The sequence below is a fragment of the Capra hircus genome, chromosome 10 (genome assembly GCF_001704415.2).
Source record: "Capra hircus breed San Clemente chromosome 10, ASM170441v1, whole genome shotgun sequence".
NCBI classification, from domain to species: domain Eukaryota; kingdom Metazoa; phylum Chordata; class Mammalia; order Artiodactyla; family Bovidae; genus Capra; species Capra hircus.
Window position 1 is genome coordinate 85,522 of NC_030817.1, and position 26,873 is coordinate 112,394.

At 39.2% G+C, this 26,873-nt stretch overlaps 1 protein-coding gene across 5 annotated transcripts in view; it reads right to left on the reverse strand.

The window, feature by feature from the left end:
- The window catches only part of TRIM69 (tripartite motif containing 69), a 30,830-nt gene continuing 9,887 nt past the window's right edge, over nucleotides 5,931–26,873 (reverse strand). The window contains exons 2-7 of one of the 5 annotated variants that reach the window (XM_005686208.2): nucleotides 21,381–21,857; nucleotides 20,471–20,566; nucleotides 17,578–17,811; nucleotides 16,789–16,811; nucleotides 16,582–16,706; nucleotides 5,931–6,529 (exon numbers count right to left, since the gene is read on the reverse strand). In XM_005686208.2, coding sequence (XP_005686265.1) covers nucleotides 5,988–6,529; nucleotides 16,582–16,706; nucleotides 16,789–16,811; nucleotides 17,578–17,811; nucleotides 20,471–20,566; nucleotides 21,381–21,857 — 1,497 coding nt within the window. In that variant the 3' untranslated portion in view covers nucleotides 5,931–5,987. Of the gene's footprint in view, nucleotides 6,530–16,581; nucleotides 16,707–16,788; nucleotides 16,812–17,577; nucleotides 17,820–20,470; nucleotides 20,567–21,380; nucleotides 21,858–26,873 lie in introns of all 5 variants that reach the window. The other 4 variants (XM_005686209.2, XM_013967401.1, XM_013967400.1 and 1 more) reach the window with 4 other exon arrangements.

The window sequence follows — 26,873 nt, forward strand, 5'->3', positions numbered from 1 at the left end:
ACGCGAGGACTCGGGGGGGGGGGGGGGGGGCGGGGTAGAAGGTGAGGTCACTGATTGGTCCCGGGTCCGAAGCCAAGCTCCATGATTGGTTGTCAGAGTAATACCTCCGAAAAGCCTGAGACAAGACGGAGAAGGTTCTGGTCTCTACCAGCTGTGCACCGCTGCTTGTGGAACTGTGAAGAGTCGTCTAAGCTTTCTCTGACTCGGCAGAGGAGGAAGGTGTCCTGCTTGTGAGTTTTAAGCCCTTAGCATTAACAGAGGTTTTGTGCTGTATCATTATTTTGAAACAAAACCCATTTTATCTCTTTTAAATAAATGTTTCAGTTGGAGTCTCTAAAAGAGAAGAATTCTTAAACAAAAATATCATCATCACATTTTAAAAAGGACTTCCCTGGTGGTCCAGTGGTTAGGATTCCACAGCTGCCATTGCAGGCCTAAAAAAGGCAAAAAACGAAAACCCAAAAACCTTTTTTAAAAAACTTGTTTAATATACTAAGGTATCACCGGTGTTCAAGTTATGTTATTCTTTGGTATTCCCCCACATCAGTTTTGATAAGCTACACTGTTCCTGCATGGGGTCAATTTATTCTGCAATTTAAATATTGATATAAAGTTGAGCATTGCCTGCGAAATTCAATGAACAAAGAAGCCAGGCGGATTACAGTTCATAGGATCACAGAGAGTCACACATGACTGAGTGAGCATGCAATAAAAACTTCTATGATGCTTTGTAATGTCAGGCTCTGTAGCAGTGGTTCCATTTTCATTTGTGATACTAGTTACTTGTGCCTTCTTTTCATTTCTTAGTCTTACTAGAAGTTTGTAGTTCTTGTTAGCCTTTTCAAAGGACAAACTTGTGACATTTTTGATACTTTCATATGTCTCATTTGTATATCATTAATTCCTGCCCTTATAATTTCCTTCTACTTTTCTTGGCTTTAAATTGCTATTCTTTTTCTAATTTCTTGAAAGAGATGACTTTTTTCATACTTTGTTTTGCTAGAATGCATATATAAGATTATCGATTTCCTTTAAACTGCCAGTTTTTCAGATGTTGTTTTTTGTTATCATTCAATTAAAACTATTTTCAGACTTTGAATAGGATTTTTTTTATCCATGGGTTATTTAAAATACTAAAAATTTCCAAGTTCATGTGACTGTTTAGTTATCTTGTTATTGATACCTAGTTTAAATGACTTAAGATCAAAGAATATAACTGGTGTGATTATAATCCTTTTAAATTTGTTGAAACTTTCCTTCTGACTGAAATATATGGTCAGAGTCCTGTGTGTGTTTACAAAGAATGTCCTGCAGCTGTTGGATGTTCTCACATGTTGGGTACAGTGTTCTATCTAACCTATGTTCATTGAGTCAAATTTGTTAATCATATTGTCTGATTCTTCTATCAATTACTGAGAGAGGCATGTTAAAATCTCCCAAGTTATTTTCAGATTTATTAATATATTGTTAAATTTTGCCTTATATGTTGAAATTATGTTTTCAGGTGCATGCACATGTATACTTGTTACTTTCTAGCTGATTGACTAATTAAACACTTAAATATAAAAGGCAAAGCTTTATAATATGTAGAGTAAAACACAGGAGACTATCTCTGACCTGTGAGAAGAATTTTTTAAAAATGAGATGAAAGTATTAAGCTGTACGAGAAAGTATTTGCAGTGTAGACAACCAACAGGATTGGTATCCAGAACGTATAAGTAATCTTATGAATCAGTGAGAGACAATCTTATGCAAAAATTGGGCAAACATTTGTATAGGCATTTCACAGAAGAGGAAACTTAATGGATAGTAAACTTTCCAAAAGATGCTCAACCACAGTGGTAATTAGGGAAATGCAAGCTAAAACTATGAGATACCGTTATGTATCCACCTTACATATGTACCCTCCTACTAATAAAAATGACAAGAGAAAGTGAAAGTCGCTCAGCCGTGTCCAACTCTTTGCGACCCACGGTTCTCCAGGCCAGAATACTGGAGTCGGTAGCCTTTCCCTTTTCCAGGGGATCTTCCCAACCAAGTGATGGAACCCAAGTCTCCCGCATTATAGACGGATTCTTTACCAGCTGAGCCACAAGGGAAGCCCTAGATTAATGGGGATTCCCACTGCTAGTGATGGTGTAAATTGGCACAATTTGACCAACTGTTGAGCATTACTTACTTGAAGATGTGCATGTGCTGTATGCTGCTGCTTGTTTGGTATAAACCTAGACAAATTCCTGCTCCCATTTACTGGTACACATATCCAATAATGTGTAGGACAGCAACAGAGATCATTTAAAAAATAAAACAACTAAAAACAACTACTTACTTATTAACAGTAGTTTGGATTATTTAAATTGTTTAATTTTCATACACTGGAATACAACAAAAGTTTGAATTTTAAAAAGCTATGGAAGTCATGCAGCATGATTCCATTTATTTAAAGTTCAAAGAACAGGCATAATGAAACTATACTTTCTAGGGATACATACATGGAAAAACTAAACATACATGTATAATGGGAAAACTAAACAATACATTTGTTGAAAAAAATGTATTTATGAATTATTTACAAACAGGAAAAAACAAGACACAAAACATAGAATAGTGATTAACTCAGGGCTGGGAGAGATACACAGGGGCCTTCAAAGGTTTTCAATACTGTTGTATTTCCAAAGCTAGATAGTGAATTAATGAGTGGGATTTTTTTGTATTATTCTCTAAACTGTCCATTGCATTACATATACTCTTCGGAATGGATTTTACAAGGCATTTTCCTTTTGAGGTTCTCACCTCAGTGAATCCCAACACACTGACTGGTGCCTCTTTATCCTCTACTTCATTTTTTGGTTATTATCGGCCTCATCTCCTGTGGCATGAGAGAAAACAGTATATAAGATAGCCCTAGTCATGCTTCTCAGTGAAAACTATTCTGAGTCTGGGCTTCCCAGGTGGCACTAGTGGTAAAACCCACCTGCCAATGCAGGAGACATAAGATACGCAGATTTGATCCTTGGATCAGGAAGATCCTCTGGAGGAGGAAATGACAACCACTCCAGTATTCTTGCCTGGGTAATCCCATGGACAGGGCAGCCTGGCAGGTTATAGTCCATGGGGTCAGAAAAGAGTTGGACACAACTGAAATGATTTAGCATGCATGCATTCAGAGTCTGTTTCCAACAGGGAAGTCTTATATTGGTGTTTTATAATTCATACTCCTTAAAAAATTCCTACTTTTAATTGTAATCTGAGTTCTCAGTAACTGGGTTGTTCAAATTATTCAATATAGAACAACCAGTTATCTGGGGAAACTGTGGGAAAATTTGTGTCATCTATGTTCAGACAAACACTGGAAAGCTGAAGTAGCATATCTGAAAAAGTGTTAAAGGTTGGTTCCTGCAGATAGCGGAAGATATGTGTGCACCTGCGACCTATTGTAATTCCCCTGGTGATCTGAATAAAACACTCACAATTTTCTTTCCCTTTTATAAAAACGCTTTATTGTGTATAATCTACTTCCCATAAAAGTTGCCCGTTATGTTTGCAGCTCACTTATTCATAGCATGGGCTTCCCTGATGGCTCAGCAGGTAAAGAGTCTGCCTGTAATGCAGGTGGAGAGTATATGGGCGCTTATCATACAAGCACGCGATTTTTCTCTATGTTTAAAGTTTTTTTTTTTTTAAGATTTAAAAAAGAGAAATCATGTTCCTTTAGTTCAGCGGTTCTCTGCCCTGGACACATTAGAATCTGCCTGTGGGTTTGCTGCCGGGGTCAGGAAGATTCCCTGGAAAAGGAAATGGCTACCCAGTTCAGTATTCTTGCCTGGAGAATTCAGAGAAGCCCAGCAGGCTACAGTCCATGGGGTTGTAAAGAGTCAGACATGACTAAGCGATTACCACTATTTATAGTGTATTTGTGTGGCTATGCAGCCATTTCCAAAACACATTGATTTTTAAGAAATACATTTTCCAAGTCTAGATTAGAATTTACATTCATTCCTGCTTATCTTTCATTTTGTCCAACTTAATCACATCTTTTCCTTTGAATTTTCTCCTCCTCTACTAGTGAATATTGACCTCCCCTTTCTCTGAACTCTGTAGCACTTGTCTGTCCCAAAGGACAGACTTTACATGTCAGTTATCTAAAACATTGCCTGTATATGACTTAACTAGACCCTCATCTTTCCCCCAGATTCTTTGTCATATTACTTGAGGGTTTTTTTTAACCATAGTGCCTAAAATCCCACCATTAGAAATATTTACTTATTTATATGGACTATATATTAGCTAGTAAGTAGTGTTGTGTTGATGTTAAGTTTTCTGAATTTGATAATTTAGTGCTGTGATTATGTAAGAGAATATCTTGGTTCTTAGAAGATACTTGCTGACGTATTTAAGAATAAGAATCCTAATGCCTGCAACTTATTCTAAAGTAGTTCAGCAAAAATGACATTAGTAATAATTATAGACACACACAAAATCACATGGGGTGGATGTCAGGAAGAGAGACTAAGAAAATATGGCAAAATGTTAATGATTGGTAATGTAGGTGGAGAGTATATGGGCGTTTATCATACAAGTATGCAATTTTTCTCTATGTTTAAAGTTTTGTGGGGTTTTTTTAAGATTTAAAAAAGAGAAATCATGTTCCTTTAGTTCAGTGGTTCTCTGCCCTGGACACATTAGTAAGCTTTTAGAAACTACAAATGCCTGGGCCCCAACTGCTAGAGATTCTTATTTAATTGGTCTTAAATGGGGTCCCGGCACCTGAATTTCTTTTAAGTCCTCCTAGGTGAACTTTTTTTTTTTTCTTTTTATACTTTTATATCCTTCAAAACATCCAGCAAGGTTCCAGGTACAGAATAGGTCTTTATTACATTCCAGTTTAAATGAATTCATTTTTTAAAAAAAATTTCTTAAATGAAGCCTTAACATGTCATGGCTGTTTGCCCAAATCAGCAGTTACAAATGTATGTATATTGTGTATTCCAACACTACATAAATATTACCTGTCATGTAGGTATCCTTCCACTATGACAGATAGGATAGGGGGCTTTTACCTTGCCAAAAGAGCTGTGCTGATTGTAATTTTAGAGGGCCATGCTGCAGATCCTAAGCACTGCTCCCTTGCCCTCCATCCCTCCCCAAAAAACTGTCAAATATAGAGAATGAAGCCAGGTGGGAGTTCTGTGGAAAGGAGACAGGGATGGTTCCTCAAGGGTACTGCTGAGGTTAGTAATGCTTAGAAAGAAGCAACAAGCTAGAGAATGAATATATTGGAGAGTACAAGATGAAATACACTGCTGTTTAAATTATAGGCAAGAATGTTTACAAGGACATAGTCTAAAGTAAATGGATATACTTAAATATATTTGAATACAGAAAAACAAATGCTCCACAGGTAGGTAAAGCAAGAAAAAGAGACTGAGAAAGAGTCAGAGTTTAGCTGGACTAAAAAAGTATCTTGAGAGAATTCAAGACCAGATTATAAACAAGCCCAGTCCATCTTATTTTTTAAATCTCAGGAACAGTTTTCTTTTAATTAAAGTATCAGTTTCCAGGAAATAAATGTCTTGTAAAATGTACATAAGAGCATAATTAAATAGGAAGAAGAGTGCACGTCTAAAAATAATCTGTTAAAAGTCATTATGTTGGAGAATAAGGACTGCATGATAGAATTTCTGATCATGTTAGAAAAGGGTTCCTGATCATCACAAACTCAAGTTGCATTTTGCTCAGGTGAAAAAGGATGATGAGCATGCTCATGAAAGTGGCTCCTGTGTCATAGTAGACCCCAGAGAATTAGAATAACATCTCGAAAAGCTCCAATGAAATCCATTTAAAATACTGAGAATGGAATTCAATTTGTGAATCCTCTTTTCATTTTCCAGAGTTCCCCATACATTGGGAAGAGAAACCAGTGAGACTGGTAAACTGTTTCAGTACCTCTTTAATAACTCTCTGAATTTACACAATAGTATGACAGATTACTGTGGATGTAAGATATGCAATGGTTCTTTATTCTCTCCACCATCATTAAGGCAAGGGCAGAAGTAGGGGTAAAGTTTCTCCATGAACGTGCTACTGAAGGTGTAAATGTGGGTCATAGTTTTAGCATTGTAGAAGGACACTTGTCCTCCCTCATAATCTAGATATATGCCCACCTTGTTGAGGTTGTTAGTCAGTTTCAGACTGCAAGAAGGAAAATCCAGAGCCTTTAGATCAGTTTGGTTCCTTAGTCTTAAAAGCCAGAATCCTTGCTCAGGAGTTAGAGGACAGCTGCCCTTCCGAAGGATGGATTCTCTGACAACTCCAACTGTCCATTTTGTCTTCTTTGCTACTTCCACTTCCCAGTACCACTTTCCAGATGTGAAGCCTTTTGAGCCCAGCACAGCCACGCTTGAGTCAAACCTCTCTGGATCATCAGGCATTACCTGTTTAATGTCACCATGCCACACACTCGTTCGGTTTTTGGAGAGCACTAGATTTGGGTGAGCAGTTTTAGGGTCCAGAGTTAATGGAGATAGGCCTAGTAAGAAAATAAGAGAAAGCAGGGCATGGGGGAAAAGGGATGAATGCAGGTTCCCATAAACAGTATTTATGTGCTTTCTCTCCCTGTGCCGTATATGCTTAGATGGGCAGGTAATCTTATATACTCTCTCTATATATATTGTTTTGCTATCCATGTGGCTACATTCTAGACATTTTTTATATTTGTGGTAAAAAATCAGATTTTACTCTGAAGCAATTTATACTCCAATAAAAACTACAGATAAAATAAATCTGTACTAATACATATAAGAAAATACAAATGCTGAAAGGATAAAGATTCGGCAAGTGTGCCCAAAAAAGAGTTCTAAAGCAGTATTTTAGTTTGATGTAACATGTATGAGGTGTATCAGGATGCTTTGGGTAAACAATGGCAAAAACAGAATGGGTTAAAAACAGTAGCTTGCATGATAGAGAAGATAAGGACTTGCCTGTTAGGAGCAGGTGAGACTGAACTAACTGATACAGAATTTAGGGGACAATGGTGGTTAGTTTGCATTTGGTCTAATAGACACTGGAACTTTTGAGGTCTAGAATGGTTAATGCCACTGGTGAGCCCACTGTGATGCACAAGCTGTATAATTGCCAGTCTGGGACAGGATGGTAGAGAAATTAAGAGTAAGTTCTTAGAAACTGTCATAGAAATCTGACAGAATAATTTTATGTCAATCAATTTAGTTAAAAAACTGGGCTTGCACTTTGCAATTTTTTTAACTCCATTTTTTCAAATAACATTTATATTCTGCAAACATCAGTTTTTTTAAAACTGGTCCTTCATCACAGGTAATTTGACAAGTGGTTTAGACAGATCAATGGACAGCAGTATAAAAAGGGAATTTCTAAATGAATAGAGGTTGGAAGCATATTAGCAAGAAGGTGACACAAATTCTAAATGTGAGATAACTGAGCCTTGGCACAAAATTTGATAAAGGAAACACAAAAAGTGTTCAAATCATGGACAAGGATACAAATATGCATTTGTATTTGTAACACATTTGTTGTTAATGGATTTATTTATCCTGGAAGCAAGAACTATCCACCCTCTCTCTCTCTTCTCAGAAAAGCTTGAGTCTCTTCCATCATCTCAGAGACTTTTTCTTTCTAACAAAGAGACTCTGAAGAATCCTGAAGATTTTCCATGTAGGCCAAGTCTTCTCACTCTCACAGATCGATCCTCATTCATGTAGGGTTGTTATTTTTCCGGATGTGAGCACTATAATTTCTTTGGAGGTATCATAAAGAATTCCTGCTAACCTTTTTAGAACCCCAGTCTGCTCTCATCACCAAGCCTCTGACATCTCCAGCTAGCTCAGCCTGCCCTCGCTTTGAGGATTCCTAGGAGTCCGCTTTGCATACCAGCTTTTCTTCTTATGCCATATTCAATCCAACAGTAAATTCTTTCTGTCAGCTCCACCTTCAGAATATATTCTGAGCCTACTCAGAATATATAGACATAACTTCCACAAATACCAGTGTCTTGGAACTACTGTAGTAGCTTTTTAATTGTTCTGTTTCCACTCTTGCCTATCTGCAGCCTATTCTGCCAATAAGAAGAATGAGATCATCTAGTTCTCCACTCAAAATACTCTTATGCTTCCCATCATCCAAGGTAAAATCCAGAGTCCTTACTGAAGAGACAAGACCTGCATGACTTACCCACTTCTCTGACCTCATCTCCCACCACTTGCCACCTCCCTCCCCCCATTCAATGTGGTCCAGCCACCCTTGCCTTTTGGCTGTTCTTTGAACATACTAAGTTCATTCCTACTTCAGGGTCTGTACGCTTTCTATTCCTATTTCTATTCTGGACACTCTTTGCCCACATTGTTTACTCCTTAATATCATTCAGACCTTTATTCATGCAAGTGCAATAGAATGTTATTGATAGAATCTAGCTAGGTATAGAAGTGTTTACTGTAAAATTCTTCTAACTTTTCAGTATGTTTAGAAATGTCTACAGTAAAACACAGGGAGAACCTGCTCAAAGAGATTTTCTCTAGGCATTCTATCTAAAGTAGCATGTTCATCCGTCTATCATGGTTTATACTCTTATCCTGCTTTCTTTTCTCTCATAAATAATTATTTGTTGAGTGTATCATGCTTTGTTTTCTTCACAATAGTTATCAGTATGTGAAATTACTTAATTGTCTCTTCCACTAGAGTGTAATCTCTGGAAAGGCAGGGACTTTGTTTTGTTTCCTCATCTATCTTCAAAATTTGAAACTATTCCTAGGTATTCAAGTAACTATTTATTAAACAATTAAATAAACTGCAATTAGAGTTCCATATGAATCTTTGACACCAACTAATTTCACCATGCCTTGTATTCCTGTTATCCTTTGCATAAACACACAGATTGTAGATCTCTCTAATGATTTAATGTCTACTGTACTTTTATCCTCATTATTCTGTTCTTTACTTCCTCTGCCTTCACCCATCCTCCAGCTGTTCCCACCCAACCATTTCCACCCTGCCCTTTGGATCTACTTCCCCATTTAACTCTCGCACATCTTCAGTTTACAGAATTCTCTTATCACCTCCTTAATTTAACATACTCCAGACTGATTCTTCCAAAAAAAGAAGGTAACTGAATAACAGCTTCCAGAAGTTCAAGAGACTATTCATTTTCTAAAATCAGATGCTGAAGATCAAGTAGCCACCACCACCACTTCCAGACCTGTGCTCTATTCCTCAATCTCATGTTAAAAAATCATTCTTTGTTTGAGGCTCTTGTCATTCCTTTTCACATTTCCCTCTGTCTCTGTTTAATACCATCACCTACAAACTTTTCATGGCTACACCCCCGCATTTCGGGCTGGCCTCGCTTCCCGCATCGGGTCCAGCCCGCCATCCCGGGGCTCTGCTCTCCTCTGGGCGTAGCTGCCCATCGCTTCTTCCATGGGTTCGACTTCACTGCTCATGACTTTTGAACTCTTATTGCATCTAAGCCGCCCATATCAGTGCCTATGTTCTGGAGCTGGTAGTCGCCAGGAACTGTTCATTCTCTAAAATCTTCAATTCAGGTATGCCAGACTCATTTTTTGAGCTTTCTCACTCCCATCTCTCCCTACAACCATTACTTGACTTCATTAACATCTCTAGTCTCCTATTTCTCTTTATTATCCTAATCTCTTTGCTTCCTGGCTTAAAATTCTTCCCTAAACAGTTTAGCATTGATAGCTTCGTTGCCAATAACCTCAACACTTTCGTCCTCTCATGTTTCTTGTTTCTGCAGCATCTGCCATGCAACTCTCCAACCTTGGATCTATTCAGCTATTCAAATTCACATCCTAATTCCTCACCATTGCAGGAAGAAAATCACAGAATTATGCATACAGATACTGCTACAAATTCATTATTTCTACTCTATGCTTGGCCATCAGCACTGCCCCAAACTCTTATATTGTCCAAATCAAACCTTCTCCACTTCCTCACAACAGCAATTTCAAACCTTCAACTCCTCCTCAAATCACTGTTCCACCACTTTGCTCCTCACTTCCAGGCAGAAGGCTTCATCTCCTCTTTCACAGAGAAACTACAGTACATTTTATAAATGAATAGATGAATGAAGAGATGAACCCCTCAATTCTTCCTACTCATACTGCAAACCTTATCTCACAAAATTATTTGCTTCTACTGTCTTTATCTCCTCTCCAGTTTTGGAGAAAGCTGTGTAAAGTCAGTACCTCTCTCTTCTGTAGCTCTCACTCTTTCCAACATTCACCAATTATTCCCTTTCTTATGCTGATTTCTGCCCTTCTACAGGCTGCTTCCCCTCAGTATGTTTTTAGAAGTCCGCTTTTGTCTTTGCTTCTACATATACATCTTCCCTTCTTATTGAAACTTCTCAAATGAGTGATCTATTCACTTCATTACTGCCTCATTCCAAATTGTTCCTGAACCCTATACAATATGTAATAATTTATACTCATTCCACTCTTTTGAAATCACCCCTATCAAAGCCACCAATTTTTTTTAATTTATTTTAATTGGAGGTTAATTACTCTACAATATTGTATTGGTTTTGCCATACATCAACATGTATCCACCACAGGTATACACATGTTCCCCATCCTGAACCCCCCTCCCTCCTCCCTCCCTGTACCATCCCTCTGGGTCGTCCCAGTGCACCAGCCCCAAGCATTGTATCATGCATTGAACCTGGGCTGGCGACTCGTTTCATATATGATATTATACATGTTTCAAAGCCACCAATTGTTAAAAGCATCTCTTTTCCAGTTATTTTCTAAATTGATCTCTGCATTTGGTATGAGTGACCATTCCCTTCTCCTTGACACTCTCTTTGCCTTAGATTCCATGGGGACTTTATTTCCTGTTTTTTCTCTTATTTCTCTTTCCAGATAATTCCTCAGTCCCTTCTGAGGCTTAATTGACCTTCATCTGCTGTTATTCTCTATAACACGTTCTCTCCTTGACTGTATATTCTCATTCTCCTTAGGCAATCTCATTTATATCAATAGCTCAGCTACCCCCACTCAATATTATTTGTTCCAGCTCTGGCCTCTCTCCTAAGCTCTAGTTAGAATAATTATCCATTTGAATATATTCATTTAATTGTTCTATAAGTCAACACAACATGGCCAAAATTGAACTCATCAGCCCCCTCCAAAATCTGCATCCCCTGTATTTCCATCCTTGACATCACCTTTCTCTATGCCTTACCACTAATTACTGTCTTATATATTTAACCTCTCAGAATTCTGTCTCTGGAATCTATTCTTTATGTTCCATTACCATGCCTCTGGCTTACATCTTAATAATTTTTCACCTAGAAGGTTGCTGCAGACTCTAACTTGGTCTTTGAGACTCTCCTGGGGAGTGGAAACTGTGTCTTTTATTTCTGTATCCTTGGAGCCCAGCTTAATGCTCAGCATGTAGTAGGCCCTCTCTGAGTATGTCAAATGAGTGAACTTTGGTGATATTTTATTGATACACACAAAACTAAAGAAAATATATTAAAATATGTTAAGATAAAAACAATTCCCTGCACTGAAATACACGGATGGCCATATTGTCCATGGGTGCTTTCTCACTACAGTGGCATAGGTAAATAGTTTGACAAGACCAAACAACCCCCAAAACCAAAAGTATTTACTATCTAACTCTTTACAGAAAAAGTATGAGCCCCTGAATTAAAGCAATAGCCTCATTTATAAGGCAGGAAAGAAGAAAATAAGAATCTGCAGAATAAGAATAAGCAAAGGCCTAGAAATAAGAAGTATAAAGTATATTTTACCAAGGTTTGACCATAGTTACATTATTATTAAAATAGCCATATATTAAATAAATCCCATTTGATTTTCTTAAATGTAAAATTATACCAAAAGTAAGGAAAAAGTCAGTTTGTGCTTTAAATGATGCTAGAAGTGAAGTTTGGGGGCAAAGAGGACAAGAAGAAAAACACTGTGATCTTGAGAGAGCTAGAGTTTTCAGGGTAGAGTAAGAGAGGAGGGAGCTGCATAGAGACATCAAAACGTCTACAGAGGGATTCCCTCAAGGTTGTGACTGAGTGTCGCCACACGACTACAGTGAAACTCATTAAATCTAGAGAGGGAATCTCCAGAAAGCAGAGCTCACGCAAGACTGGGAATAGTTTTCAATCCTGCCAGTCAGAATGGAAAAAATGTTTTAATATGCGGAACATGAGACAGAGTACTCAGAAGGGTGATATCTTGGAAAATTGGCAGAGTTAGCCCCAGATTAAAGGCTTCTCTTGAAACACACTAACAAAGCTTAAAGGCTCAACAAAGCTTAAAGTGTCAAAAGGAGCAAAGTTATTTCAAATAACTTCGCTAAATGCCAGTTAAATCAATAGAGCTTAAAGGATTACACCAAAATTAGCAAATAGCAATGTAAAACAGATCATGTTTGACAGCCAGAAGAGACAGATTGCATAACTACCCATTCCTTCAGTGTGAGCTGCACATAGTGAGTTGCTTCCACAGTATACAGTATGGAAAAGAGAGGGGAAATAACTTACACTACCTCAGCCAGGTGATTAAAGCCAACATCAACAGTCATAGACTATGCTGACAGAATCTATGCTTGATATGATGAAAATGACACTGTAATTCCATGGTCTTCCTCGCAGTAACTCACAGCCCTAGCATTATAGTGAGAAAAACATCAGACAAATTGCACTAACGTGGCATCCTACAACATACAGAACCAGCAGTCCTCAAAAATGTCAAAATCTTCAAAAAACAAGGAAAGCCTGAGAAATTGTCACAGCCAAGAAGAGCTTAAAGAAACATGACAGCTCAGTGTAATGTTGCACCTTCGATGGGATCGTGGAATGGGAAAATAACATTAAATAAAAACTAAGGAAATTCACTCCGGGAGTTGGTGATGGACAGGGGGCCCTGGTGTGCTGCAATTCATGGGGTCGCAAAGAGTCGGACACAGCCGAGCAACTGAACTGAACTGAACTGAAGGAAATTCAAATGAACTATTGATTTTAGCTACTAGTAATGCATTTGTAATGGTTCATTAATTGTAAATAATGTATCACACTAAATATAAGATAATATAAACTGGGGGTGAGGTATATGAAAACTCTCTACTATATTTTCAATTCTTCTGTAAATCTAAAAGTATTCTAAAAAATAAAGTTTTTTAAGAAGAAAAAAATACATCAGCCATGCAAAGTGGCAGGAAAATATAACCCACAGTCAGGAGATAACACACACAGTAAAAACATGTTAGAAATTACAACAGTGGTGGTATTAGCAGACAGAGACATTAAAACAGACATTATAAATATCTCTCATTAGCCTGAGAATGTAGATGAACAATGAACATGTTAAAGAGAGAAACTGATGATATAAAAAGATGCAACTTTTTGAAGAAATGTAACTGAAATGAAAAACATCCTAAACAGGATTAACAGAAGATTAGAGAGTGCAGATGAAAAGATGAGAGAACTTGTATAGCAATAGCAACTGTTTCAAAATGAAACACAGAAAAAAGGCTTAAAAAATGCTGAACATCAATGAGAAGTGAGACAATTTTAGGTGGTCTAATGGACTGTGAAGAAGGTTGAGCGCCAAAGAATTGATGCTTTTGAACTGTGGTGTTGGAGAAGACTCTTGAGAGTCCCTTGGACTGCAAGGAGATCCAACCAGTCCATTCTGAAGGAGATCAGCCCTGGGATTTCTTTGGAAGGAATGATGCTGAAGCTGAAACTCCAGTACTTTGGCTACCTCATGCGAAGAGTTGACTCATTGGAAAAGACTCTGATGCTGGGAGGGATTGGGGGCAGGAGGAGAAGGGGACGACAGAGGATGAGACAGCTGGATGGCATCACCGACTCGATGGACGTGAGTCTGAGTGAACTCTGGGAGTTGGTGATGGACAGGGAGGCCTGGCGTGCTGCAATTCATGGGGTCGCAAAGAGTCAGACACGACTGAGCAACTGAACTGAACTGAATGTGATTGAAGGCAGAAGAAGAAGAGGGTGACAGAAGATGAGATGGTTGGATGGCATTACCGAGGCAGTGGACTTGGGCAAACTCCAGGAGATGGTGAGGGACAGGGAAGCCTGGTGTGCTGCAGCCCATGGGGTTGTGAAGAGTCGGACACAACTTGGTGACTGAACAACACCAACATGTGTACAGTCAGAGTTCCAGAAGTAGAGAAGAAAAGATGGAGAGGTACAAAGTGCTAGAAAATAATAGCCAGCATTTTTCCAAACTTGATGAAAATTATAAACCCGTGGATCCAAGAAAACACACCGAGACCCAGCATAATCAACTTGGTGGGAAAAAAGTGACAAAAAACTAAATCTTACAAGTAACCCATGGGAAAAAAAGATAGTACATACAGAGAAATGATATAAAAATGATAATAAACATCTCATCAGAAACTGTACAGGTGAGAAAACAATGGGGTGGCTTTTCTAAAGCAGTAGAGTCTATCAACCCACAATTCTATATGAGGAAAAATATTTTCTTTGAGGTAAAATAAAACTGTAGTGGTATCCAAACATTGTCATGGTAAAACTCAACGTGTAGTAAAAGATTAAAAAGACATAAAAATGGAGACTGATATTAAGAGAAACAAAAGGAGTCTTCTAGACCAGCATGGATATTACTCCATGCTGGATGAACCAGAGGCAGGAATAAAAAAGGCTGAAGGCAAAGTGCAAGAAAGGAAAGTGGGAAAGTAAAGGCAATGAAGGGTTTAGCTTGGTAGACCCTTAAAAACACTCGAAAAATGCCACATGGAATAGACATTGGTTTCAGAGTCCACCAAATGAAAACTTTATTTCCGTGTTTTAACTTGGCTTTTTTCAATTTAAATCCAGCATAACTTCTCAAATTTGTTTTGGGAGCCTGAACAAAATATTTTCTTTGATGGATTTAAAACAACCAGAAAGATAGACATTATCAAACTTTGGCAAGGATTTGAAGAAACTGGGACTCTCATCCATTGGAGGTGGGAATTAAAATGATTCCACCATTTAAGGGGAAAAAATGTGATAGTTTCTTATAGTTAAGCATATACTTAACACACAACCCAGCAATCCCATCATTAGATATTTACAATGAAAAAATTAAAGCGTGGACGTCCCTGGTGGTCCAGGGGTTAAGAATCCAACTGCCAATTCAGGGGACACAGGTTCAATCCCTCGTCCAGGAAGATTCCACATGCTGTGGAACAACTAAGCCCATGCACCGCGACCACTGAGCCCAGGGGCTGCAACTGCCGAAGCCCATGCGCCCTAGAGCCCGAGCTCTGCACCGAGAGAAGCCCCTGCTCACCAAAGCTAGAGGCAGCCCAGGTGCAGCGACAAAGACCCAGCGCAGCCAGTGACTCAGTTAAATGAAAATTAAATTTAAAAAAGAAAGCAAAAAGATTTATAAACAAATATTCAGTCAAGTTTCTTCATACTAGCCATAAACTAGAAACTATCCAAATGTCCATCAATTGGTGAATGAATAAGCAAATTGTGATGCATCCATAAAATACAGCGACTGATACATGCAACAACGTAGGTGATCTCAAAAAGCATTTTGCTAAAGGAAAAAAGCCAAAAGGAAAAGAGCACATAATATATGCATGAGATTTTAGAAAAGACAAAGTGAAATAAAGTAGATCAGTGATTATCAGCAACTGAGGATAGAAGAAAAAGATTGTCCACAAAGGGTTATGCAGGAACTTTTGGGGATGACAGAAATTTTCTGTATCTTGATTTTGGAGATGTTAACATAAGTGTGTACATTTGTCAGACTCATCAAATTGTACATTAAAATTAGCGAATTTTCCTCTATGTTAATTATACCTCAGTAAAGCTGATTTTTCCCATTGTGAGCTACCTGGAAAAATTAGCAGGGGTAGATGTGTGATTTTCATTAAATCAGTAATTACAAATAATAATGAGTCTATAAATCACTTTATTTAGAGCTCTATTTCTGTAACTTTTTATTTAGAACGTCGTTTTATGTTCTTGAAATGTTGTTTGTGTTCTTTTGTCCTGTCCTGTCCAGTTTTTTTTTTTTTTAGTATCTGCAAGATGACAACAACTTAGTCACAGCTATTGAAATAATTGGTTTTCTTTTGAAGCACTGAAGATCTGTAAACAATCTCCTAAGATGATATACTCTGTGTTATGAACATTAACCACAAGAGGAACTGTACTCATGCATATGATGAATATGTATAGTAACTTCCACCTTCAGGGCAGAGATGCCTCAGAGACTTACATAACTGTTTTAGGAAAAATATTAAAATATTGGTTGTTACATTTGATAGAACAGTCAAGCAAAATCATAGGCTGAGAAGTTAGTTCTGACACCAGACTCTATTCACAAGTATAAGATCCTGCATTCTTAGATAACAGTAAAAGAAATTCAGTCATACCAACTAGCCTTTTGGCTAAACTTCACCCCTCCCTCCATCTAGACTCAAACGTACTATTAGGGCCACAGAAGAGGTCCTGAGGATGAAACGTTAAATTGGGAGCCCCAGGAACTCCTGGGGCTCCTACCCCAGGCTCCTACCCACTGATACCTGGAGAGAGGGTGGACTGCATGTCCCTCCACATCATGTACTGGATGGGCCCTTTAAACACGCCTGGGCTCAGCTTTCTGGAGACAAGCTCCTTGGGCGTCAGCACTCTCATTCCTTGCTCCAAGCTGCAGGGGACGTAAACTGTTTATTCTTAGACATCCTCCAAGGACTGAAGGCAGGCTGTTAATACCACAAGGAAACACTTACCTATCCAAGAGAGGTATGATGTCCTAGAAGAGGAAAGGAGAAATGGAAAGGTTAGATGCATGTTCATCAGCTCCAGAAATTTGTTTGGTGTTACTGGCCACCATCAGAATCTGATGGTCAAAACTGCAGTCCTGTGCAGATGGCCCCCATCCCATTGCCACCAACTCCTCTCATCCTCCAAATGCCTTTTCTGATCTTCATCCTTCATCTATCCCAGAACAAACTGGCTTACTTTCCTCTGATTTTCTGGAGTTTCTTGTTAAAGGAAACAAAAAAATTAAGGTTAAGCTGTCTTTACCTATACTGCCACTTAGTCTCAGGAGAACAACACAATAGATATTCCCACCCCAAGTCCACTTTCTTTACAATGGCTAAATTAAGCTTCTGAGTCCTAAGGTAGTAACCAATGCCACTTTAGAGGTGAAGCGTCAGGTAGCAAAGATTGGCAAACAGCTTTTCAAACAGGTCAATTTACAATTACTGAGAGCCAGTAAAAGATACAGTTTAGGTGGCAACATTATTTTTGAGAAATAAAGCTTCAGAGTTCTTTATGGGGAAATATTAAAACATTGCTTTTAATGGCATCTTACTATCTTCTTTACTAGGCGTATGAAAATTTTCAATTGAGTCTAAGGCAAAAGGAACCTTCTGCTTTTCTCCCAGGGAATCTTAAAATCACTACAGCAGAATTTTTTACCCTCCTGGAAGGGAAAATCTGCTTGTACATTCTTTCCAACCCTCTCTTCCCCCCTCTGTTGTACCCATAGTCATGTCAGTGTGGAGTCTCACTTTGAGAAAGTCGAAGGGGTTCTGCTGCTCCATCCGTGCCTGGATGCTCACCAACATCTCCTTGGCTAGGAGACACTGTTCCTGAATGTGGCTCAGATTCAGCTCCATCTCCTCATTCAAGGCTTTCCCCTCTTCTCGGAGCTCACTTAAAAGGTCCTTTTCTTTGCTGTGCAGGAACTGATGCAGCTTTAGAAACTCCAGGGAGATGTGTTGCTGCAGATGTAGCTTGTTTTCCTGGAAACCTCCATGATCATCACCATGGTAATTACTGAGACTAGCATTTAGGGATGGGGGCCCACACCACCAGCACTCCCACAACTTGGGAAATACCATAACAGGAAAACACATGCAAACACTGCATATCAACATCCAACTCCCAACATCCTCCTTCCCAAAAGGAGGCCTTTGGGAAACTTACTCTGTCTTTCCCAGCTAGTTTAATAGTTAGGGTTTGAATAGTCAAAAGTCATGTCTAGGTTCCTGTTGCAAAACTGAGGTGGTAACCAATGCCATCTTAAATAAGACTGTGGGGTTAATCAAACACTTTTAAATGAACAATAATACCCTTTTATCCACAAGTACAAACCAGTATCTACCAAGTGATGCTGTTAGACTGGGTCCAGAGGAGGCTGGAAGAACTGCCCTTTTTCAAGAAATCAGAACGGAGGAGGCACCATTCCTGCTGCCAGGACAATACAAAAGAAGCCAGTGATGGGTGATGTCTGCAGCACTTGAAATCGGTAACTGTTACACTGGCAGCTCTTTCCCTTAGGTGACTTCAGCTTCCTCATGGGCAAGCCATCTGACATCCTGGCTTCTCAGTTCCTCATCATCATTTCTAGTGATTTTTACCTATATCTACTCGTTCTTTTAGTTACATTGAGGGTTTTATCTTCCTCAGCAATTGTACCATCCCCAGAATTAATTTTTATGTTTGCTTACCCAGGTTCCACTGTTGCAACAGTTATTGGATTTCATAGAATCCTCCTATTCATTGACCCCTCCGTTTCTGTTCTTCAACTTCTCTGTCTTCATGTCCCCTCTTATCCAGCTTATAGTCTGTGGTCAAGCACTGTAATTGTACTCTTTAAAATAGTCTTAACTCTCACTGTCCTCTAGGTCAGACATTTCCATTTTTCCTTTTACCTATTTCACCGCTATTTCTCAGTCTCATTTGTTAGTTGTGTCTCTAACCAAGCTTTGAATATTAAATTACTTGATACTCTGTCCTAGGCTCTTTCCCTTTCTCATTCTACACACTCGTTCTCGGTAATAGCCCCTGCTCTCACAACTTTGAAGTGCAGTCTGTACGCTGACCTCTTATTTTCAGCCTAGACCAGCTTCTCAACTCCAGGTCCATACATCCAGTTGTCCATTTGATATCACCACTCGCCTCTCACATCTAATCAGTCACCACATGCAGGCAGTTTTTATTTCCAAAGCATATGTTAAAGCCGTTTATTTCTTTCGGTCTCTACTGCCATTTTAGTCCAAGCCATCGTCGTTCTCTGGAACCACCTCAGTAGTCTTCTTCTAACCGTTATCCTTCTTATTGCCTTTCTCCAGTCCACACTCCACACAGCCACCAGACTGATGCTTTCAAAATGAGATGAGACTATGTCCTGTTTAAACCCTTTAATAACTTCTCAATTATGCACAGAATAAAATGCAAAATTCATGACATTATCTACAAGGGCCTACATGATTGGGCCTTATCTGCCTTTTTGGTCTCATCTTGCCTACCAAGATCCATCTTAATTGGCCTTCTTTCTGTTTAACATAGTAACTAGCTTCCTGTCTCAAGAACTTTTCTATAATGCTCTTTCCTCTTCATAGAACATTCTACAGGCCATTTCCTTCATATTCCCCTCACCCAGTTCACTTGGCTAAAGATAATACTTATCCTTTCAATTCTCAATTTTTAATAAGAAATTTTTAATTTCACTTTTTAATAAGTGACCTCTTCAGTCTAGATTAGGCTCTCCATTTATATACTCTAATATACTGTATATTTATAATCATTTATAGTAATTATCACAGTGATGTTTCACTATTGGTGGGATTATTTAATTAACATCTGTCTCCCACCATAGTTGGAATACAATATCTAGCATAATGCTGCACCACTCAAATATTTGTTGAATGAATGAGTGTTGACTGTAATAGCTGAACTAAGAACTCTTACAACAGGAACACGATTCTCTTGAGACATCTTTATTTCCATCTAGCCTTCTTCTTTCCCTCATTATATTTGTTTCTTCTTCCAGATGCCAAATGCCAGAGAAGACTCTCCTCTATAGGATAATTAATGAAGAAACAGAACTCCCAAATTATTCCCCCAGCCTAGGAACTGGTTTGCCAAGTCCCTAACCATTAATGTTGCTCTAGAGCTCCTGTGAAGTTAAAAGTATAAGCAGTAGTTTTATTTAGTTTGGGAGAAGCTAAGAAGGATTAGATCACAGAGAAAAGCCAGCAGTCTAAGAGACCTTGGTTCAGAGAGGCCTGGTTTTAAGCCCAAAGGAAAGAAAGTTATTTCTTTGAACATCACAATCTTTAGTGGACTTTTTAAAAATAAATTCCTTATTTTACCATAGATAATAGGAAAGATCAGACAGATCACAGCCCCAGAGCAATCACCTAGGGACTGCACCATGAAAAGGATCAGCTTATCTAGGGGAAAGGTCAGTCTGCTCTCTCTGTTGATCAGCTATTGGGAACCTACTCCACTGCCATATTTTTTTCCACTCTACAGTGTCTGTTTTCTACTTCTAAGGCCAGATGCCATTTAGCATTTTGTTGTATATGTAAAGGTACCTTTCCACCCACATAGCTGAAGTTACAAGGAGGGTACAAGTCCAGTTCTGGCTCATGATCCCTCTACCCTGCTCCTCACCTTGTGAGCAGCAATAGCATCCTTCTGCATATTCTTCAGGGACAGGAGCTCCTTCCGGGTTGCCTCCAGTTGACCCTGATGGATGGTAAGCTCCTCCTGGGGATACCATAAAGAATTAACCCGTGCTAGTTGGGAGATAAAGGGCCATGAAGAACATCTACCCCAAAGCCCCAGGGTGTCAGGGGGAAAGAAAGCAAGCTCCTGCTACAAAAGTTTCCTTTTCCCTTATATCATAATTCCTGTCTCTTCCAAAAATTGTGAAGAAAATTACAAACTGCAGAAAAACTAAGTTTTATCTTCTTCTTAGCTAACTACAGGGCTTTAAGGAAGATAACAGAACTCTGTACACTTTCTACTATATTTACACTGTTCTTGCTATCTCTGCTTTTACTTACATTGTTCTCAGAACACTCGTTTCTTCCTTCTACCCATCCAAATTCAAATAATTGCCCCCCCTTCAAGCTTGCTTTCACCATGCCTCCCCTGACTATTTCAGTTTTCTCTAATCTCTGAAACAAATGTGACAAAAATTTAGCTCTCAACAGTAGGCTGTCTTATGTTCCTTCTGTTGCTTTGTTCACTTTAAACTTGACTACATTTCAAGACTTCAATAACAAAAGCAATATTTTACATGTCCATGTTCTGTACAGTGCCTAGTAGAATGCTGTCAAGGCAAGGTTCAGGTAAATGTTTGATTGATTGAGGAAGTAGGCCAGAGCTCCTTTACTGCTTCCCTATAATTGACAACTACAGAGAAAGAACTTTGCAAGATACGTTGTATTTTTTGAGCACTCTGAGCTTTCTAATAATCACTTGAATGAGGGGTGGTATTGAAAGAAGAAGTCCAACAGTTTTTCCCAGCCTTCCTAAGGAATTGCTCAAGACTGTTCAAGACCCAGGGCTCACCCACCGTGAAGAAACGGACAGCATCAGAGATCTGCAGGAATTCTTTAGACTGCCCTACAGACAATCGAGCATCTTTGCATTGAAAGCATATTAGCCTCCCATCTGGCTTACTGAACAGTTTCAGGTTCTCTCCATGCTCTGGGCACCGTGGATGGCCCTTGAGCAGGGGTAGCTTCTTAATCTTCTCTACCAGCTTCTCCAGTACAAGATTAAATGTACAGTTGCTGTATTGACATAACATCTTACACTCAGGACAGAATGTTTCATTTGCTTGCTGCTTCCAAAAGTTTTGGATACAAGATTGGCAGAAGTTGTGGCCACAGCTTAGCATTAGTGGATCACAAAACCAGTCATTACACAATGGGCAGTGTAATTCCGTAGTAATATCTTGTATCTGCACTTTGGAGGATATTTGGGTGATCACATCATTCACTTCAGCGTAGCTGTCTGAGTCAGTTTTGGAGGAGAGGTTGGAAGATACCTTTGAAAAAGAACAGCTAAAATGAGTTTCTCTTTCTTGTTGCCCACTTCAGGGTAGTGGGCTCTGTTCCTAAAGGAGCTGAGAACTGGTGCAGCCAGAAGAAAAGCACTATCATCTCTTCTCTGAAAGTGATCAGTAAACTCAGTGTTCTCTAACATCAGAGCTCATTCTACTCCCAGCATTATTAGACTTAATAGAGAACCAAGGCAGAAGACGAAAGAGCACCCAATCAAAAAATGTATTTCATTGTATATCACTTCTTCCACTCCCTTTCTCCTTATATCAGTTGAAAGTTTTACTTTAAACATCTGTTCTATTAGTTATTACCTTTCATTTTGTTTTCTAGAAGTCGTGTGCAAAGAATTGGAAGATCAGTCAGATTCCTCAGTCAATGCCATAATATCATCAACCATAATATCATCCAGGCCCTTCACCCTTCCTTTTTAAAAAACACATTCCAGAAATAACATTTTACAGAAAATGTAGAATCATAAGGGTACAGATCAATGACTTCTCACAAAATGAACATATCTGTGTAATCATAACCCTGATCAGGAAACAAAACATTTTCAGGATAACCAACAATGTCCTACTGTATAGCCTAGGGAACTCTGCTCAAAGTTATGTGGCAATCTGAATGGAAGTGGGGAGATTGGGGGAGAATGGATACATGTATATGACTGAGAGTCCCTTCACTGTCCACCTGAAGCTGTCACAATGCTAATTGGCTATACTTCAATATAAAATAAAAAGTAAATTTGAAAAAAATAAAATTGAAAACAGCATTAAAAAAAGAAAAACATTTTCAGCATCCCAGAAGCCCCCCCCCATATGTCTGCTGCAAGTCACTATCCCTCATTAAGACTGACCCCCATCCTGACTTCCAACACAATATATTAGTTTTATCTGTTTTTTAATTTTATATAAATGCAAATATATACTCTTTTGCTGCTGACCTCTTTTGTCAACTTATATTTGTGAGATTTATTCATATTCTATATAATTTTGGTCCATTCATCCTCATTGCTGCATAATATTCAGTGTGTAAATATGCCATAATTTATTTCTCTGTTCTACTGTTGATAGACTTTTTGAGTAGTTACCAGTGCGGAGCTATTATAAATAGTGTTGCTAGGAACATTCCTGCTCATGTTTTTTGGTGAACATATATTCTATACAGACATATGTTGGAGATGTTGTGGGTTGGGTTCCAGGCGACCACAATAAAATGAACATCAGAGTAAAGGGAATCACATGACATTTTTGGTTTCCCAGTGCCTGCGGAAGTAGTTTTAATTGACTACATGTGCAGTAGTGTGGTGACTAAAAAGTACGTATCTTAATTAAAAATACTTTTTTGTTAAAATATGCTAACCATCATTTGAGCCTTCAACAAGTGGAGTCTTTTTGCCAGTGGAGAGTCTTGCCTCTGTGTTGATGGCTGCTGACTTCTCAGGGTGATGGTTGCTGAAGGCTGGGGTGCCTGTGGAGGTTTCTTGGAATAAGTAGTGAAGTTTGCTGCATTGATTGACTCTTCCTTTCACGAGTGATTTCTCTTTAGCATGTGGCACTGTTTGATTCCATTATACCCACACTAGAACTTCTTTCAAAATTGGAGTCAGTCCTCTCAAACCTTGCCTCTGCTTTATCACTAATTTTATGTCATAGTCTAAATCCTTTGTTGGAATTTCAACATTCTTCATGGTATCTTCACCTGGAGTAGATTTTATCTCACGAAACCACGTTTTTCCCTCGTCCATAAAAAGCAACTTCTCTTCTATTACTGTTTTATTTTTTTAATGTGAACCATTTTTGAAGTCTTTGTTGAATTTGTTATAATGTTCCTTCTGTTTTATATTTTGGTCTTGTGGCCACCAGGCATGTAGGATCTCAGCTCGCTGACCAGGAATCAAGCCCACACCCCCCACATTGGAAGGTGACTGCCACTAGACCGCCAGGTATTGTTGTTGTTCAGTGGCTCAGTTGTGTCCCACTCTTTGCAACTCCATGGGCTGAAGCACACCGGGCTTCCCTGTCCTTCAGTCTCTCCTGGAGTTTGCTCAAACTCTTGTCCATTGAGTCAGTGATCCCATCCAACCATCTCATCCTCTGTCATCCCCTTCTCATCCCGCCCTCAGTCTTTCCCAGCATCACGGTCTTTTCAAACGAGTCGGCTTCTTGCACCAGGTGGCCAAAGTATTGAAGCTTCAGCTTCAGCATCAGTCCTTCTGATGAATATTCAGGGTTGATTTCCTTTAGGATTGACTGGTTTGATTTCCTTGCTGTCCGAGAGACTCCCAAGAGTCTTCTCCAGCACCACAGTTTGAAAGCATCAATTCTTCAGTGCTCAGCCTTCTTTATGGTCCAGCTCTCACATCCATACATGACTACTGGAAAAACCATAGCTTTGACTATAATACGGACCTTTGTCGGCAAAGTAATGCCTCTGCTTTTTAATACGCTGTCTGGGTTTGTCATAGCTTTTCTTCCAAGGAGGAAGCGTCTTTTAATTTCATCACTACAGTCACCATCCACAGTGATTTTGGAGCCCAAGAAAAGAAAGTCTGTCACTGTTTCCATTTTTTCCCCATCTATGTGCCATGAAGTGATGGGACTGGATGCATGATCTTAGTTTTCTAAGTTGGATTTTTTTAGTTGGGTTTTAAGCCACCTTTTTCTCTCTCCTCTTTCACCTTGATCAAGAAGCTCTTTAGTTCCATGAAATTGCAGTCAATTGAGTCATATCTCTAGGCTCCACTTCCAGTTCTAGTTCTCTTGATATTGCACCACATCCACAGGTACTTCCTCCACTGAAGTTCTGAACCCCTCAAATTCTTCCTTGTGGGTTTTAATCAGCTTCTTCCAAATCCCTGTGTATGTCGATAGTTGGCCTCTCCCCACAAACCGTCAGTGTTCTTCATGGCGTCTGTAGTGGTGAATCCTTTCCAGAAGGCTATCAATCTACTTTGCCCAGATCTATCAGAGGAATCACTATCTAATGCAGTTATAGCCTTACGAAATGTACTTCTCAAATGGCAAGACTTATAAGTTGAAATTATCCTTGTTCCATGTCCTGTTGGCAGGCATGAAAACAGCCTGAATCTCATTGTACATCTCGATCAGAGTTCTTGAGTAATCAGACAAATTATCAATGATATTTTGAAAAGAATTATTTTCTGAGCAGTAGATCTTAACAGTGGGCTCAAAATATTCAGTAAACCATGTTGTCGGCAGATGTGTTGTCATCTAGGCCTTGTTTATAGAACACCGGCAGAGTAGATTTAATGTAAATCCTAAGGACCCTAGGATTTTCAGAATGGTAAATGAGCACTGGCTTCAATTTAAAGTTACCAGCTGCATTCGCCCTTAGCAGGAGACACGTCCTGGCCTTTGAAACTAGGGAGCCAGCCACTGACTGCCCCTCGAGCTGTGAGAGTCCTTGGTAGCATCTTCTTCCAACATAAGGCTGCTTCATCTACACTGAAAATCTGTTGCTCAGTGTGGCCACCCTCACTAATGACCTTAGCGAGAGCTTGTGGACAGTTTGCTATAGCTTCTGCCTCAGCATTGGCTGCTTCACCTGGAACGTTCATGTCTTGGCGATGGCTCCTGGAGCCACTCTTCTTCTGCAGCCCCCTCACCCCTCCCAGCCTTCCTGAGATCGAAGAGTTAGGGCCTTGCTTGGATGAGGCTTTGACTTAGGGGTTGTTGTGGCTGGTTTGATCTCTTACCCAGACCCCCAAAGCTTCCTCCATTATCAGCAGTAGGGCTGTCTTGCTTTTTTACACTTCACAGCTTATTGGACTCACACTTTCAGTTTCCTTCAAGAATTTTTCTTTGCATACACAAGTTGACCACATGGCACAGGAAGCCCAGCTTTCAGCCTGTCTTGGCTTTTGACATGCCTTCCTCACCAAGGCTTAATCTTTTGTAGCTTTTGATTTAAGACACGTGACTCTTCCTTCCCTTTGAACACTTAGGGGTCATTGTAGGGTTATTAGTCAGCCAAATATCAACATTGCTATGTCTCAGAGAAGAGGCAGGCCCAGGAAAAGGAGAGAGACAAAGGAATGGCCCATCTGCAGCAGTCAGAACACACACAGCATTTATTAAGTATCCTTGTCTTACGCAAGTGTGATCTGTGGGGCCTCAGAACAGTTACAACAATAACATCAGAGATCACTAATCACAAATAATATAACATCTGTGATAGGAATTTAACAGTACATATAATTATATATTTAATATATAATATGTAATATCTCAGATATTAATATACTAATTTAAAAGCTTGAAATATTACAAGAATTTTCAAAATGTGGCACAGAGACACAAAGTGAGCAAATACTTTTGGGAAAATGGGACCAATATACTTGCACAGAGCAGGGTTGCCACAGACCTTCAATTTGTAAAAAAATGCACAATCCTATTAATGACATTCTTACATGTGTTATTGTATGTCTTTTCTGTATTTTTTTGTGGACATGTGTAAATTTGTGCATTATACATGTGGAAATAGCATTGATAGATCATGGGATATGAACACCTTTAGCTTTACCACATAGTACCAAACTGTTTGCCAAAACAATGGTAGGAATTTATACTCTACTAGCAGAACATGAAACTTTTGGTTGCTCCACATCCTCACCAATGTCTATTTTTGTCACATTTTCTGTCTTATAACAAACCAACCGGTGTGTAATGGTACCTCAGTATAGCTTTAGTTTGCATTTTTGTGATTACCTAATGCAGCTTAACCAAAGAAGGCAATGGCACCCCACTCCAGTACTCTTGCCTGGAAAATCCCATGGATGGAGGAGCCTGGTAGGCTGCAGTCCATGGGGTCGCTAAGAGTCAGACACAACTGAGCGACTTCACTTTCACTTTTCACTTTTCATGCATTGGAGAAGGAAATGGCAACCCACTCCAGTGTTCTTGCCTGGAGAATCCCAGGGACGGGGGAGCCTGGTGGGCTGCCATCTATGGGGTCACACAGAGTCGGACACGACTGAAGTG